Here is a 17,445-nt window from a genome sequence, read left to right as displayed (position 1 = left end):
CCGCTCACACACCTGCACTCTAAAATAAATAAAATCTTAAAAAATTTTTGTTTGTTTACTCTCGGGCCTCCTGGCCAGCTCAGTCAGTGGAACATGCGATTCTTGATCTCAGGGTTGTGAGTTCAAGCCCCATGTTGGGTTTATAGATTACTTAAAAATAAAAATCTTAAAAAAAAAAAAAAAAAAAAGGCCAGCCTCAAAAAAAAGAATAAAATCTTAAAAAACGTTTTTTTTGGTTACTCTTGTCAAAACTGTCCTCTAAAACGGCTTGCATTGATTCACCCTTCCACGGACATTGTAAGAGCACGGCTGTTTCCGACTCTACTTACTAGCTGACACCGTGTAGTGATCAATTTCTTTCCCTTCTACCAAAGTCATAAGTGAAAGACGTATCTCCCCAGTTTCAATTTGTGTTTAATTATGAGTGAGGGTGAGCTTTTTTTTTTATATTTATGGCACATGTGTGTTCTTTTTCAATTTGCTAGTTCATGTCCTTTGTCCAATTTATTTTGAATTGAAAATAGGACCTTTGCTACTTCCCTGCTTAAAACTTTTATTGGTGACCCACTGTAGGATAAAGTCTCGCATCCCCAATATGACAAAAAGAGGTTATGACACTAGTCCCTCCTCAGCCTCCTCTCATATGGTTGCTACCCTTGCCTCAACATTGATGATCCAGTAACACCAGGCTGCTTGTGGTCCCCAGTCCTCACTGTGTCTTCAATAAAGATTCACTGACTAATTGAAGAAATTCCAATTTTCATGTAAGATTCACTGACTGGGGCACCTGGTGCTCAGTCGGTTGGGGGTCTGCCTTGGGCTCGGGTCATGATCTCAGGGTCATGACCTCAGGGTCCTGGGATGGAGCCCTGTGTCGGGCTCCCTGCTCAGCGGGGGAGTCTGCTCCTCCCTCTCTTCTCCGCTCATGCTCTCTCGCTCTCTCTTTCCCTCCCTCCCTCTCTCTCTCAAATAAATAAAATCCTTAAAAGAAAATTCACTGACTGATTGAAGAAATTCCAATTTTCATGTAATTCACCTTAACTAAAGAGCTACCGTGAAAGACTGAACATTCCACAAGTATTTCACTTTGCTCCTGTCAATCCTCTTTATCAGGGACCATTTGTAAATGACGTCTTCTGTGGTCTCTGCTTGTTTACACCTGTAACGATACCCAGCTATCTTCTAGCTGGCTCTTACTAAAGTTCTCCCTACAGTTCAGGTATTCTGATGAGGAAAACTTTACATGTGGGTTGCAACATTCATACCAGGAATTTAAAATAAGCTCCAACAGAAGAGATCTGTCCAAATAGAGCCAGTGGCCACAGTTTTGCTGTGGCCACTCTGGACAGACTGTCCAATGTTGGCAAATCCCAGGAAAAAGCCCCCTCTTCCCTGCTTGATTTCTCACAGACTGCTCTTACAACTTAATCTCACATGTCTCTCTATTGCAACTGCGAGAGTGTGAAGTCATTACTCCCCGCGTCACACCACAACCTTTCTGGAAAGCAAGAGCTAAAAATAATATTCACTCCCAGTGCGCCCCTGAATCAGTCTCTACCCTAAAGAAGAAAGTACATAAGGAGGAAACGCTGGATACACAGATGCTAGTGGCAGGTTATTTATAACAGCGTGTGCCCAAGGGAATGTGTTACAGTCAGGTGACTCGGCCCACTAGGAGCAAGAAGTCTACTACAACGAACCACTACGTTAAAAAATTAAGAGGGAGATAAAGGGTATGAATGTTTTGCTTTCACCTATGTGAAATCATTACGAAAGAATGCAAGCAAATATGCATAACTGATCGTAATTTGGAAGGGTGTCAGGATGAAGGGGGAATTTTCTATTTTCAAACTTGAATGGGATCTATTATATTTATTTAAAAAATTTCTCTCAAAGTGCTATTTAGAGTCTAAATACAAAATTATGACAGTAATTACCTTATACAGGGACGCAGTCTGTGATGAACGTCTTAAGTGACTTGTTCAGAGCTATTTCCTTATGTACCTATGATTAGAATTCAACACACAAGAGCCCCCCAGCCTTCCCAGAAACACTACGACCCGATGTGACTATGGCCGTGAGGGAAGGCACACGATTACCAGAATCTCTGTAAATACCTCCCTGACCTAGATCTATCGAATGATGTTTCAGTCATTCACGAGGTGGGGGAGAATTATCCTCATTGTCATGCCAGATCTTCTGGCAAAGAATCTTTCCAGTTGTCCATGCATGAAACAGTTTTGTGCTATGATGGATAAACTGTATAACTTTTTTTTTTTTTACATTGGGATATGGTATTGTAAAATGAGGTGGTAGAATATTACAGTCCACAGCTGCTTTATTCCAGAAACGTCTGGAAATGTAATTAGCATGGTGCTCTAACCACTGCACTAAACAACCCCTTCCTGTGTGCCGAGAAGCATTTAGAAGCCCTTTTCACGGGCTTCCTTGACAACAGTTTGCAGTGGTATCAAGCAGCTTCCTATAATCTCACAGAATCTCACGGCTCCCAAGCAGCTAGGGAATTTTAAGCCCAGCGGACACGGAGATGTTGCTATGCCACAGAGGAGACATTTATTCTCTTCAGAAACTCACACGCGCTTGGGGACAAAAATAGACGAAACATTACAACAGTCTTCTATGCCGAAATTGTATCTGAGTCTGAACATCATTAGCACTGCTCTCTGACTTCCCCACAAAGACCCCTCACAACGCCGCTTAATTAGAACTCACTGTGATTAGACGGGAAGGTCCCCCCCAGGCATTTGGGGTTAGCACCCACGTCCTCCTCCTCCAGGTCAGACTGCCACTCTAGGCAAGTGCGTGGTACACAACGCTTTCTTTCATCCATGTGCTTCCATTAATATCTCACACATTTCGTATTCCCATAATGCCCCTGGATCCAACTCTCCCTTGGGCTAACAAGGAGGAGGAGGAAGACCTTTAAAACTGACCTTCAAAAGCCATTTGATTCCTATGTGGGCTCGTGGTCTGTTTTTCCCATTAAGGTTACTTGATATTTCTTTTGTCAAACAAGCCCCAACTTCTAATTACCTCACATCTTCCCTGTAACTTACTACAACAAGGAAACCAACAACAACGAAATCAACCAACCAACCGAGGCACAAGAACTCATTTTTTAAAGAGACAAGTTAACATACACCACACAAGGATTTTTCTTTGCCTCGGGAATGCCAGCATTTCTCACTGAAATCCTCACGTCTTATTTCCAGTATTATTTTGTTTTCTTACAGAGATCAGCTATCTGAATTCAAGTGTGCTTGACACGTATCTAACCAAGATACACATACATCTTAACCTTTTGACTCTTTAGGCTTTCAAGTCACGTGGAACGGTGATCTCTCCGAGCAAAGCCCAGGACACTCTGAAGTCAGACACGCTTGCTCTCAAGCCCTCTCGGGCTTTACCACTCACCAACTGAGTGATCCTGGGCAAGTTCTTCACCCTTCCTAAGCCTCCTTATCCTCATCTATAAAACAGATGTTAGCAGGAACGGACTCCTAGGACTGCAGAGGCAGTAAGAGCTACATCGCACCTGCTCTGGAATTTGTCATTTGGTGCCCAGCGATAGGCCACTCATGACTACCAGCAATCCCACTGTTCTTACTCATGCTAGTGTGCTAGGACGGTGTTTACAGTGAAGCAAAGGGAAAAGGCCCAAGATTTCCGGGGAAACCCAGGCAACCCGGGTGAACTACTCTATGAAAGTGGTTGTGGAGAAAGGAAAGGGCAGGTCTATAATCAGCACTGGTTAAGGAAATAAAATCGAGACGCGATTCTAAGGTGTTCCCGGAGTGAATGAGGATTCATTTCACAGCGCCGGGGTGCTTTTGGAGGGGAAGCCTGTGCGGGCAGAAAGGAGGCATTTGGGGTGTGTGTGTGTGTGTGTGTGTGTGTGTGCGTGCGCTTATTTGGGGGATGGTGGGAGGGTCCTGCAGAGTGCTGGCCTTGGGGTGAAGATCTTTTTTTTTTTTTTTAAGATTTTATTTATTTATTCGACAGAGATAGAGACAGCCAGCGAGAGAGGGAACACAAGCAGGGGGAGTGGGAGAGGAAGAAGCAGGCTCATAGCGGAGGAGCCTGACGTGGGGCTCGATCCCATAACACCAGGATCACGCCCTGAGCCGAAGGCAGACGCCCAACTGCTGTGCCACCCAGGCACCCCTGGGGTGAAGATCTTTACAGAACTGAATTTCTGTATTCAATAGAATTCTGCTTTTGGTCCACAGAGTTCAGAGTGCAGTGCTGCCCTACGGATGTGGCCACCAAACGTCTGGGAACTTAATGAACTCAGGAGACATCAGAACTACGACAGGATAAATGAGTGCTCCCAGGAGAAAAGAGGAGGGAAAGAATGAGAGGAGGACCACAGCTAGGGAAGAGGAGGAAAGAAAGAAGATGGAGTTGCACAGAAGGAGAGGCACCCAAGGCCAGTGAGGAGGGCCTGGAGGTGGGGACACACATGGGGTCTGCTGGACTGGCATGCAAGCAGGTGACAGGTGCAGTCCAGAACCTCCGAGAGTGACAGACGTGTTGAAGATGACAGAATGAATTCCTGGTGGAAGAAAATGGGACAGAATTTTGGATCAAGACACCTAGCAGGTGAAGAGCCGGAGAGGCGGCGGGCACAGAGTTTGAGGGCTGGGAACCGAGACGTCCAATCCGTCAAAGATGCTCTGGGACTCAGTCACCATGAATTCATTTAGCTGAAATGCCGGGCAGCTGAGTGCCTTTTCGTATTCTTAGGAGTCTCGGTTCCACACGGTCCCTTCTACTTTCTCTTGCGAGTTAACTGGCACTCCTTTTCTGTTTGCAGAACAGAACTGGCCTCAGCGTGGTACGGGGTGACCGCGCCCCCCTCTTCACCCACCACAGGCCTGTTTCAGGCTCACCATCCCAGTCTAGGCACTGATGGCCTCCCGCGGTATGGTCAAAAAGGGCCAGGTTTGCAAAATAAAGTATATCGTCATCGTGTTTACCCCCTTCTCTATTTTTTGAGCATTCTGACTGGCCACAGAGCTCTGATTTTCCAACGGACACTACACCCACGTTGTTCCACTCCGCCCAAGATCACCTTTTCATAAATCACACATGTTTTTTTGCCCATGAGGCGGCCAAAGGAGAAACAGGATGGCGCATTTCCTCAGAAGCCATTGTGTTTGTTCACTTCATTGTAAATTCATAGAGAGGAGGAAATACTCATCGGTACCTTGCGATGTGTCTGCACGCGGGCTCCTACACCCAGGACCTAAGTAAAACGACCTAAATCTAAGAGAAGCTCATCGTAAATGTCACTTTATACATACACCATATCCAAAGACTATGAAATAAGTCTTTCCTTACTCTTCGATGCTTGTTTTTTAATGCATTTCTAAGGGGAAAGAAAAAAAGTTATAAGTAAAACTTTCATACAATGTATTATGTGCGAGGTACTGTTCTAAGAGCTTTCCAACATTTTTTTTTAAGATTTTATTTGTCAGAGAGAAAGAGAGTGAGAATAAGCAGGGGGAGCAGCAGACAGAGGGAGAAACAGGCTCCCCACTGAGCAAGGAGCCCGATGCGGGACTTGATCCCAGGACCCTGAGACTAATGACCTGAGCTGAAGGCAGACGCTTAACCGACTGAGCCACCCAGGCGTCCCTAAATTCTTCAATCCTCAACTTTATGAGGTGCCAGTTTTATTCCTCTTTTAGGCAAGGGAACTGAGCACAGGATAAAAATGACTCGCCTGAGGTCATGTGGTGGGTGGGCTGCACGGTCTGTGTCCCAACCACGGTCCTGCACCACCTGCCACACTGAACAACTGCTTGTGGTCAAAGTCGGTGGGCCAAGAACCCATTTCCTGATCAACGCTGTAAGGCCGGTGTCCTTTCAGAATTAGCTCTGCAAACACCTAGCTGTAAATCGAGCACCCATTCCAGAGGCCTGTGTGAGCCCTGTCTGCTTGCCTAACGTACACACATTTTGTTCCTAGACGCCGCACAGCAGAGAGACGTCATGTTCTGCTGAAAATACAAATGCAAAGGTTTTGAATGGTATTTGTCTGGGGCTAGTATCAATTTACTCTTTTGTAGCCATTCAACAAATGCAAAGCATGTGCCGTGGACATGACGTCGAACTAGACAGTGTGGGACACAAACGAAGAGGAGTAAGCTATTTGCCACTGCCTTGAAGGGCATTCGAGAAAGAGTCACACCATGACTTCCAGTCAGCGTTCACTGATGAGTGTCTTTTCCTTCACAAGTTGGCTTTATGGGGATGTGTCCGAAAAGGGAACTGTTCTAGGACATCACCGTGAGGTGCAGGGGAACTACTTGTGTGGCATCCGAATCAGAAGTTCCCATACTCATGGATCTGAAACACAATACAGGTGACAAGACTACTGGCTACGTTCAAATTCCAGGTCTGCCATTTCTAACTGGAAATTATCCAGCCCCTCTAGACCTTGGGTTCCTAACCTGCCGAATTAAGTTAACGACAGCATGGAGGTCTGCTGTACCATTAGGGTTCTTAAGGCATGGAAAGGGTCAAGTGTATTCCACATGCACTGAAGACACAACCGAGACTGCTGTCGTTGTTCTCGATATAGAATTGGTGAAGCACATTCCACCTGGAAAGAAGAGGACGAGCAGCAGCTGTAGCCTTGTTACACCTTGAACTATGGTGTAGCCGGCTTCCCGAGACGGCACCCAACGGACCATGCTCCTGGCATTCACACCCTTGTTCAGTCTGCCCCAACAATGAGTCTCGGCTGGTCCCGTGACTTCTTTTAACCAACACAAAACTGAATGAGATACTGGGCCGATTCTGGACTGAGTCTTAAAAGGTCCAGCAGCTTGTACCATTGCGCTCTTGGAGGCCCCGAGCTATCCTGCTGGAGAGACCACAGGAAGAGACCGCATGGAATGGTACTGAGAATACACATGGAGAAAAAGAGGGGTCTAGCTCGCCCCACATCCCGGTGAGCCCCCTGATGACCCCAATCCCATGAGTCTGCAGACACAGGAGATCCCAAGAGAGACTGGCTGAAGAACCACCCAGCTGAGCTCAGGCAATCATCAGGTCACAGAAGACCGTCCAATTGTTGCTTTAAGCCGCTACTATGTTGGGGGATGTTTTGTTACATAGCAAGAGATAACCCCAAAAAACAGTGCTGCCCAAAAACCCTGAAAGTAAACACACAATGTCATGGAACCTGACCTGTGTACAATCCACACAAACTGAAAAACAATCATGAATGATGGGAAGTCTCTTGAAGGCAGGGGCCATGTGTTCTGTGCTTCAGTAAATGCCCTCATTTCTCTGCTGTCAGAGCCCGGGAAACAGAGGAGTTCCTATAGTTGGCTGGCCACCTCTCTGACTTTTAGTTCCTTATGATCTTATTAGGCACCCACTACGTCAGCTGTTTGCTCAATCCCAGGAGACAAGGAGGAAAAGGCAGGGCCTCTGTTGTTAAGGATTTCATAGCCTTGACACATAAGAGCAATGGAGGAAGGTCACCTTGAGAGGAAAAAATGACATCTTTACCAGCCCAGCCCTAGGAAGGTACTGATTTCCAGAGTCTTTAGCCTGTATTGGACATTTTCTGTCTTTTTTTTTTTTTTTAACTGGGCCATTAAGTCTACTTTGCCTTCCAAGCCTTAGCTGTTCCCTTTGAGGGTCATGATGGACATGCAGGTAAGAATATTCTTTGCATGTCCATCCTCAACTCCTTTCTTAAAGAAACTGAAGGATCTAGTTACCCAAAGAGAATGTGTGATCTAGCCAGAGGCTGAAGGCTAGACAGCTTGATTTGATGATTCCTTATTAAAATCAGATGCATGCTAAATAGTGCTCTAATTATTTGCATGTTTGTTTTTTCTAGTCACAAGAAATGTCATTACTGAAAAATGTATGGAAATATATTCATTTGGCTTCACAGTCACTGTGCTGATGTTTCTATTTCCCTTGGAATGCCAAAGCCACGTTAAGGCAAATTTTGCATCTTGACACAATCCAACCAATTAAAAACAAAAAACAAAAAACCACCTCCCTCAAGCTCATTTCCCATTTTGGTGACTACGATCTATTTCTCTTTCTCCCTCCTGGCCAAGCCTCTTAAAAGAAGTCTACTTCCTCCTCTCTCATTCATAACTCAACCATATGCTTCCTAAATCCCAGCCAGAGGCTTCCCCGAAACTGTTCTCCCAAGGACACCAATGAAGACTGGTCACTAAACACACAGGACACATCTCAAGTCCTTACCATCCCATCAGAAGCCGCCAGAGCAGACCCTTCTCCTTTCCTGAACTGTCTCGTGTTCTGCGGAGGTAACACCACCAGTCCCTCCTGGTTTTCTTTCCTAGCTCTCCAGTGGGTCTGGTCTGTCTCCCCATAGGCTCCACTGCCTGTGCGCATAGCTTAGAGGTCGGTGGTCTCAGGGTGTTGCTACTGCAGCCCTATTTTGCTTCCCACTTCATATTTTCACCTTGGAGTTTCCATCCCAGGACTTCAAACGAACCCACAGGCATGCAGGACTTCCAGATCTGCATTTCCAGCCAGACCTCTCCTGATCTCAGTTCTCTACATCCAACAGACTTCAGTCTTGGGGCATCTCAGAAGCACACGAGAGCCAGCATACCCCCACATAAATCATATGCCCCCCCAACGCACTCGTCCTCAGTGTCCCTGATGGGGTGAGAGCTACCTCCACCCATCTAACCGCTCAGCGAGAAGCCAGAGTGGTTCTTTACTCCTCTCGCCCTCCACCTCCCATCTGCAACCAAGTTGTGCTCATTCTGTCTCCTAAAGATCTCTTGCCCCTGTGCAGAGTCTTCAGTGCCTAATGCCACTATTTTAGTCTGGGCTATCTTATCTCTGCCCAGTGTCATCATCAACCACCCGCTTCCTTCCACCAACGGTGTCCTTGTGACTGGAATCAACAGGAATACTCAATATCCCATTGGATTCCATGACAGCGAAGAGGTGTCCCCTTAACTGTATCCCAGTTTTCTCTCGTTCTGCAAACACACAGTAGTTAGATCATAAACTTGATGTTTGGTCACACTCCAAACTTTTTCCGTGCTATAAGAATGGTAAAATGCGCGTCTCTTGACTGCTTCCGTAGGATGCTGCATTGGGATAAAGTCCAGGCTCCGTAACAGACCTCGTAAGACCCTTCATCATGAGCAGATCCCTGCCCACCTCTTCATCCTCAGCTCTCACTACTCTGCCTCCCCCCCAGCAACCCCTCTCAAACCACAGCCTCCCTTTTAAGCTGTACGTTGGCAATCTCACCTTCCCCCTTCTCCACACTTTCCTACGCTCTGTTCTTTCCACCAGGAGAAAGGACTCCCTCACATTCATTGCCTAACACCTTGGTTAAACGTCCATTTCTCCAGGGAACCTTTCCTGCTAACTTGTAACTCAGCCGGGTTTGTTCAATTTGAGTTCTTGGAGCCCCTGGGTGTCTCCTCTAATATCACGGATACTTTACTGTAATTTCTGGCTTTATTATCTATTATTCCCTCAAGACCATAACCTTTGGGAGGCAGGGGCCACGTCTGTCCTTGTTATAATTTTGGGGATAATGGGGGTGCCTGGCACATAAAGAAACATTCATGCCAAGCTGATGTCCTCACTGAACTCTCTGAGGCTTACAGAAGTCTGAAAACCTAAGTTCTGCCCAAGTACGTCACATTACTTTGTTAGTCTGAAAAGGGGACTCCAAGGGAACACTAGAGTTAGGGTGCAAAGGCCCACACCGTCTCTCTCAGGCGCACACGGGCCCATTCACGAGCATCAATGTTTGCAATGAATCAATTTCACCTCTCCGCCGAAGTGGGAAGAATAGAAACTTCCAGCTCCAGAGCTGAGCCAGTGATGGTCCACAGGGCCTTTACAGCAGGCAGAGTTGGTCTTATGCTGGATATAGAAACAATGATTTCATTTATTAACTGTGATCTTCAATCCTGCATGACGAAAGGATGTCAATATGAGCCTCCATGAACAGCTTAGGGTTTCTCTCTCTTTCTCTGAGAAGTGCATATACACTTCCCTCATCACAGGACCTGCTAGGAATTCCTAGTAGCCAGGGACTGGCAACGTGGGGTTCAGATGCCAGCCAACCACCCTGGGTATCAGCCACAGGCTCTGACAAGCTCCGAAGCCCATCCCACCACGTCCAAAGGCAGAATCAGTTTAGACAGTCTTCCTTATCCAAGGAGCAACAATCATTTGAAGAGCAATCCCAGAGACACGGGCTTCCCCGGAAGGGATTGCTGAAGTCCTCAGTGACTCTGGGTGAACCAATGCAGGAAATAAAGGCAGCAGAATCTGGCCCTGAGGGAAGGGGGCGGCCAGCAACTAGATGAAATAGTTAGCTCACAGGCCAGGGCTCAGGGTTGCCTCTTGTTCCGCTGGGAGACTTGGGGTGAGCAGAAGCTACAGCAGAAGGGCAGAGGGGCCCCGTGCGAGGACTCCATGCTCATGAGCGTACCTGCGCCTGTCCTGCCTACAGGCACCACGACATTAGTATCGCGCTGTACAGAAAACGCTGGGCAAAAGCATGCAGGCTATTCCAGGACCCCATCATGAACACGAGGGGAGCCCCCAGCATATTCAGGCCTGGCCCCTCATGATTGCCAGCAGTTAGGTGGGGCTGACACAGACTGACCGATGCCACGGTTCACGGGTCCCTAGTCGTATCACAGGGGAACAGGCCATCTATGAGTCCTATGTCAAAGCTGCAGCCTTCCCCACCAGTACGTTAGGTGGGTGTGCCAACAGCTGGAGTGACCGTTTAAAAGGCGACCTCTGACTTCCTATAAATCACTTAGGGTGCAGTACTTTAAAGGTATGACGGACGGAAACCTCTCCATTTGGAAAAGGGAAATAGAGAACCTCTCCAAGAAACGTTAGTTCAGGAGCGAGTTGAATGCTAAAACCAAAGAGAAAAGTTCCTTTTGTTTCTTGGTTGAAGATAGCAAATTAAATCCGCACACAATCTGGCAAGTAAGGTACGTGTCTCTGTTAGTGGACGGGATGGTTTACCACGTTTTCAATAATTTCCTAACTTCTTCCTCTACCTCAGTCACCCAGTTCCATGGCTGTAGTCTCTACTACGACAAAGTCTCTACTTTGAAAATCACGAATTCAAGATGCAGCTTTGTACCCAGGCCCCGCTTCCTGCCCTTCTAGCTTGCTTCTGGCTACCAGCCCCACTGATGGTTTTAAAATTCTTGGATGCCCCTGGAATCTCAAGTCTATCGACTTTTCTAATTCTGCTCCACTCACTGGACCTTTCCTTTTTGAATCCAATTTAAAGTCACTACCATAGTGGATTAAACTGTATCCCCACAAAGGGACAGGTTCAAGCCCTAACCACGTACCTGTGCGTATGACCTTATGTGGAAACAAGGTCTTTGCAGATATAACTCAGTTAAAGGTCTCTGAATGAGAGGATCCTGGATATGGGGCGGACCCTACATCCAATGTCTGCTGTCCTTATAAGAGAAAGGAGAGGGAGACACAAGAGAAAGGCCCTGTGCAGACAGAGGCAAAGACTGGAGTGACGCACAAGCCCGGAATGCTAAGGATAGCCCAGCAGGCACCAGGAGCTAGGAGAGAGGTGTGGAACACACACTCAGCTTCTAGGAGGAACCCACCCTGCCAACGCCTTGATTTTGGACTTGGACCTGCAGAACCAGGAGAGAATAAATGTCTGTGGTTCTGAGCCACTAAATTTGTGGTGATTTTTTACGGCAGCCCTAGGAAACGGACACAAATGCCCTCATCTCCTCTGCTCCACACCTCTCCCACCCACACTTTTTAATCCATCTGGCAAAATCCCAGTGCCTGGAGGACCCAACTGTCTGCTTTATCCAGAGTTGTCCTGGGACAGCTGAAGCCACTGGTGCCACGTAGTGTCATAACCACCAACCTGAAACTGGTGGTTTCCTCTCCAGGTCCTACTCCTGCCCTCCCCATGAAGAGATGAGCCGACCTATGACCTGGAAAAGCTCAGCAGCCCAATAGAGTCATGCCCAACGTCCTCCCCCCCCCCCCCCAGCCAGCCCCTCTGCTGGCCCGGCCATTTCAGTGCAGCCCTTTTCTGATATGAGCCCTGCTATCTGTGCCTTATATCTCACCGACCCCTAGCTTCTCAGCATCTTACCCCCCTCCCCTCTCCTAGATCTTCCTACTCTTCCGCTCTCTTGGATCCCTCACACCCTGGCCTGTCACACTTATGTCACTTCCATCGTACAATGACAATGACAAATCTGAAGGCACACAGACAGCCGCTTGCGATCAAAGCACATACACAAGCCTCTGGAGACATGGGTACCTTTCCTGCAGCGTTCATCCTGTCCTGCGTCTTTTCCCCACTTCACAGCCAGACTCCTCCAAAAGCTTATTCCCACTTCCCTATGTTTCCTACTAATTTCTCACTCCACACTAATCTGGCATTGATCCCCAAATAATCCACCAGACAGCTTTTGCTAAGTCATCAATGAGCTCCAGAGGACCAGAATCAGGTCAACGGGCATTTTTCTGTATTGCACTTGGCTTCTTCATGGTACTGAATGTGGTTCATCAAACCCTCCCTGAAACATTTTCCCTTCCTGGCTCCTTTCACACTACATTCTTCCCATTTTCCTCCTACTTCTTTAGACACTGCCTTTTTTCTTTTGTTAAATTGAAATATAATTAATAATACAGTGTTATATTACTTTCAGGTGTACAAGGTAAGGATTCAACAATTCTATACATTTCTCGGTGTCCATCAGTGAGAGTGTGCTCTTAATCCCTTTCACCTGTCTCACCCATCCCCTACCTTCCCCTTTGGCAACCACCAATTAAAAAATGAGCAGAGGACTGAACAGACATTTTTCCAAAGAAGACACAGAGATGGCTAACAGACACAAGAAAAAATGCTCAACATCACGAATCACTAGGGAAATGTGAATCAAAATCACGAGACGTCACCTTACACCTGCCAGAGTGGCTAATAAAACAAAACAAAACAAGACATTACAGATATTAGTGAGGACGTGGGGAAAAACAAAAACAAAAACCTCATGCACTGTTGGGAATGCAAACTGGTGCAGCCACTGTGGAAACCAGTATGGAGGTTCCTCGGAAAATTAAAGATAAATACCACATGATCTTGCAATTCCACTACTGCGTACTTACCTAAAGAAAAACACTAATTTGAAAAGATATATGCACCCCCAAGTTTATTGCAGCGTTACTTACAACAGCCAAACTATGGGAACAGCCCGCGTGTCCATCCACAGATGAATGGATAAAGAAGATGTGGTGTACATGCAGTGGAATAGTACTCAGCCATAAAAAGAATGAGATCTTGCCATTTGCAACAACACGGATGGAGCTAGAGTGTATAAGGCAAAATGAAATAAGTCCATCGGAGAAAGTCACTGCCTTTCGACCTCCTTTCCAAGTTTATCCTCCTCTATCCAGTCACTAGTGATGACAGCCTTCTTTTGTCTCTAAGGCAGGCTTCGGCCCTCTTTTCTTTCCATTCTTTGCATTCTATACTTGTTCCCCAGCCCAACTCCTACATGGTCACTCTAATGCAGATATGCAAAGATCCAGGATTTACTCACCCAGTCCGGACCTCTTTGCATCCCATATATTCAACTTCCAGCTTTGGATATCACAACATCAACTCCAATCCACACCTAAAATGGAAATCACCTCTCTCCCACCCCTCACACCCTCCCCCCACTCCTCCAAACCTGCCACTCTTCCACAGTACTCATCTCAGGAACCCTAAACCAACATGACAGTGTCGAACAGGACACTTCTCTCTCTCCTTACTAAATCCACTGGTCATTAAGGCCTGTCACTTATTCCTTATAACATCTCTCAAATCCATCCATTTCTACCAACAAATATTAGCCCAAGTTACCATCAACTGTATGTGGCTTAACTGGTCTTCCTGGAACCACTCATACCCTTGTCTAATTTACTGTACAGGATGAAGGCCCAGCGAGGGTCCACTCTCTGGTGACCTCTCCAGCCTCAGCCAATACCATCCTCCTAGCTCTCCATTCTCTAGCTGCTCGTTTCCTTCCTTTCCCAGCCTGGTCATCCCTATTTCTTCTACCACAGGGCCTTTGCACAGGTGGTTTTGCTGCCTGGAATGCTCATTTTCTAAATGCTTTCTCCTCTGCTGGGTCTCAGTTCAAACTTCTCTTCCTCAGGACAGTTTCTCTGATCCCTCAACTGCATTTTCCCAAGTACCTTTCCTTCCCTGCCCTTGTCGCAATTGTGATCCTACCTGTATTCTTGTGTTTTGTCTGCCTCTCCCCCTACACCGTGCATGCCACAAGGTCAGTGACAAGGCCTGGTGTTGCTCACAGTTCCACATCTCCAGAGCAGGTGCGGTTTCATCATGGGTAGGCGTTCAGTAAGGTTTTTTTTTTTTTTTAAATTTTTAAAAATATCGTGTTGCTCACAGCCCCAGGTATGCGGAAACACTTAGAAACACAGAAGGAATGTTGGCACGTTGCAGATTTCCAGGGCCAACCCCCTACCGCTTCTGATTTTCTATCAAGAGGAAACAGAAGCCTAACTCTGTGGCATCTTCATGCTTTATTCCTGCCAGTTCTGTTTTTCTATAAATACAGTCCTCATTTTCAAGGAATTTGGAGAAGACGGTTGCAGGGGACTATTTTGGGGCGGGCTGCCTGTTCTATGTGGAGGGGATGTTATCATTTGTCTTTGTTCCTGGAGCAGCTGTGGGGGTGTGCTGTGGACACCCACCGCTGACTCCACGCAGGGAGTTGGGCGTGTCAGGCTAACTGCTTTGCAGGCCCCAGGCCCGGCCTAGGAGGACAGGCTGGAAAGCGTGTAAAGATCACGTCCCGATGGACCTGTTATTTTACCTCCTAGCTATCATTGTCGTTTCCCTATGGCTACGATGCAGGGCTGTTTTCTTCTCCAGGGTTTTCACCACCGTCTGGAGCTCAGTCTCGGGGGACTTACTGCTGCAGGCCTTGTCAGGACACTGGCCTTCGGCCTGGAATAGGAAGGATGTGCGAGCAGCACGAGATACAGATAGGGAGAGAGTTGAAAAATGCATACAATTGTTGATGCCAAAATTGAGGGATGTGTGGAGATTATAATTTTCCAGTGTAGTTTTCTTATCGTTATGCAACTTACAAAGCAGTATTTCTGGGTGTATCTTTGAAGACATGGTATACACAGACACACTTGTCTCATAACTTGAGTCAGGAAAACTACAGGATTAGCTAACGATGGCATATTGTAAGTATAACTCGCTGTGGAAATACAAACAGGCCAAGGATGCACTGTGTTCGTGTCCTTTCATGTATTTAAAAAAGAGTACAATTTTAGGGGCGCCTGGGTGGCTAGTCGTTAAGCGTCTGCCTTCGGCTCAGGGCGTGATCCCGGTGCTCTGGGATCGAGCCCCACATCAGGCTCCTCCGCTAGGAGCCTGCTTCTTCCTCTCCCATCCCCCTGCTTGTGTTCCCTCTCTCGCTGGCTGTCTCTGTCTGTCAAATAAATAAATAAAATCTTAAAAAAAAAAAAATAAAAATAAAAAAATAAGAAAGAGTATAATTTTAAATACAAATGCATACTATAAATGAATATATGGACTTCGTATTTGTATTTAAAACTGTGGACATTACTTTACATACAAAAGGGCATTACACACACACACATACAAGACAAATTATACGCATACCAGCTAAAATTGGCCAACCATTAACAACCCCCAAACCAATCAATCCTCCTGTATATGTAATATTTAACTCTTGTCAGTGCATAGGAAAGTTTGTGCTTCCAAGTTTTACTTGCATAGATATACAATTTATCATGTTAAACATCCTTACGTTGCCCATTTTTTCCTCTTTTGGGCTAAGAACTGGCACCATTAGTTTCTCCAAAAATAAGGAATATTTCTGAATCCAGTGAAATACAAAGGTACTCTAGTGTAAACCACTGACTTTTTTTAAAAACTAGAATAGCTTTGCTCAATTCCTGTACCCCTCCATCTATCTGGATATAAAGACATTCCATAGTATATCCTCGACATTTTCTACTTCAGGAGCTGAATGTCTCTTTAAAAATAATAATAATAATAATAAAAACCCTACATACAAATATCATACTCAACTGCCAAATTAATCAGTTTGGCCAGAGAGATCACAAGAACTTGCTAAGAATAGTTAATGATAAGGATGATTCAAATGGCAACTTTGCCCGTCACGTGTTTTAATTTTTTCTCCCCAAAGAGTTTTCAAGGAAAACAACGATCAAACTTCTAATGATCCACGAGTAATCTGCTGTCCTTGTATTTGCATCTGTCAAAGGAAACTGGTCCTTTGACAGAAGAAGTCAGCATACTTATCTTTGCAGGCAAGAAGCATCCGAACTTTACCTTAAGGTCTTGCCAAAGGGACACACCAAAGCTCTTGATTTGCTGGGAGGAAAGGCATCTGTTGCACCCTCATTCAGGGATTCATGCTGATGAACGGCCATTAGCTAAGTGTTTGTGTTATTATAAACCATTTTCCACAGCAGAGTGAGGAAGACCATTGTAAGGGATCTTGTGGAAACTGTTATTTTTTTAAAAGACTTATTTACTTATGGGGAGGAGAGAGAGAAGGAGTGTGTGTGTGTGTGTGTGTGTGTGTGCGCGCGCGCGCGTGTGTGTAGGGTGAGGGCAGAGGGAGAGAATCGCAAGCAGACTCTCTGCTGAACATGGAGCCCAAGGCGGGCTCAATCCCACCACCCTGAGATCATGACCTGAGACGAAACAAAGCGACTGAGTCACGCAGGCACCCTGAAACTTTGTTATTTTTTCCAGTGTTTACAGAACACTCCCTTTTTCATTCTTCGAGTGTCTTACCCCTCACTTTGTCTAAAGGATATACGTAAGATTTCCCCGGAGGCAATGATGGGGGCATACAGAGGAGTCATCCATTCAGTGTTCAGCCTGCATGTCAATCTCTCAGCAACGTTTAGAAATGCACGAGAGGCCCACAGGTTTTATTACACCTGTACAATGACCACAGGGGTGCAGAAGGCAGTCAGGGTGAAGGGACTCAGTCCCCGGGATGACAGTGTTGAGACTGTTCCGGAATTCAGAGGTTTGTTCTCATCTCAAGAATTAACACATTATAGCAACAGGACATCGGGACTTCCATCAAAGGAAGAGTCAGAAAACATGAACTGGAGATATCCATGAGAACTGCCTTCAGCAGACACCTTCAGTGTCAAGGCTTTTTGCAACTTTCCCATGTTTGCTATTCTCTTTCACTCCCCAAGGAAATTAGCATTAAAATTCCCAGATCTTGGGGCACCTCCGTGGCTCAGTCGGTTAAGCGTCTGCCCTCTGCTCAGGTCATGATCCCGGGGTCCTGGGATCGAGCTCCACATGGGGCTCCGTGC

General features: G+C 46.3%; 1 protein-coding gene across 6 annotated transcripts in view; it reads right to left on the bottom strand.

Moving 5' to 3' along the window:
• The window catches only part of PHACTR1 (phosphatase and actin regulator 1), a 527,166-nt gene that overhangs the window by 176,799 nt on the left and 332,922 nt on the right, over window positions 1–17,445 (bottom strand). The window contains exon 1 of one of the 6 annotated variants that reach the window (XM_044388751.3): window positions 2,734–3,969. The exons of the other annotated variants lie outside the window; for them this stretch is intronic. Within the exon in view, the coding sequence (XP_044244686.2) occupies window positions 2,734–2,851 (118 nt within the window). The 5' untranslated portion in view covers window positions 2,852–3,969. Of the gene's footprint in view, window positions 1–2,733; window positions 3,970–17,445 lie in introns of those variants that run through there. 6 annotated transcript variants of the gene reach the window in all.

Source organism: Ursus arctos, unplaced genomic scaffold (assembly GCF_023065955.2).
Source record: "Ursus arctos isolate Adak ecotype North America unplaced genomic scaffold, UrsArc2.0 scaffold_31, whole genome shotgun sequence".
Taxonomy (NCBI): domain Eukaryota; kingdom Metazoa; phylum Chordata; class Mammalia; order Carnivora; family Ursidae; genus Ursus; species Ursus arctos.
The sequence above is the reverse complement of the archived record's forward strand: the minus strand, read 5'-3'. Positions and strand labels throughout refer to the sequence as shown.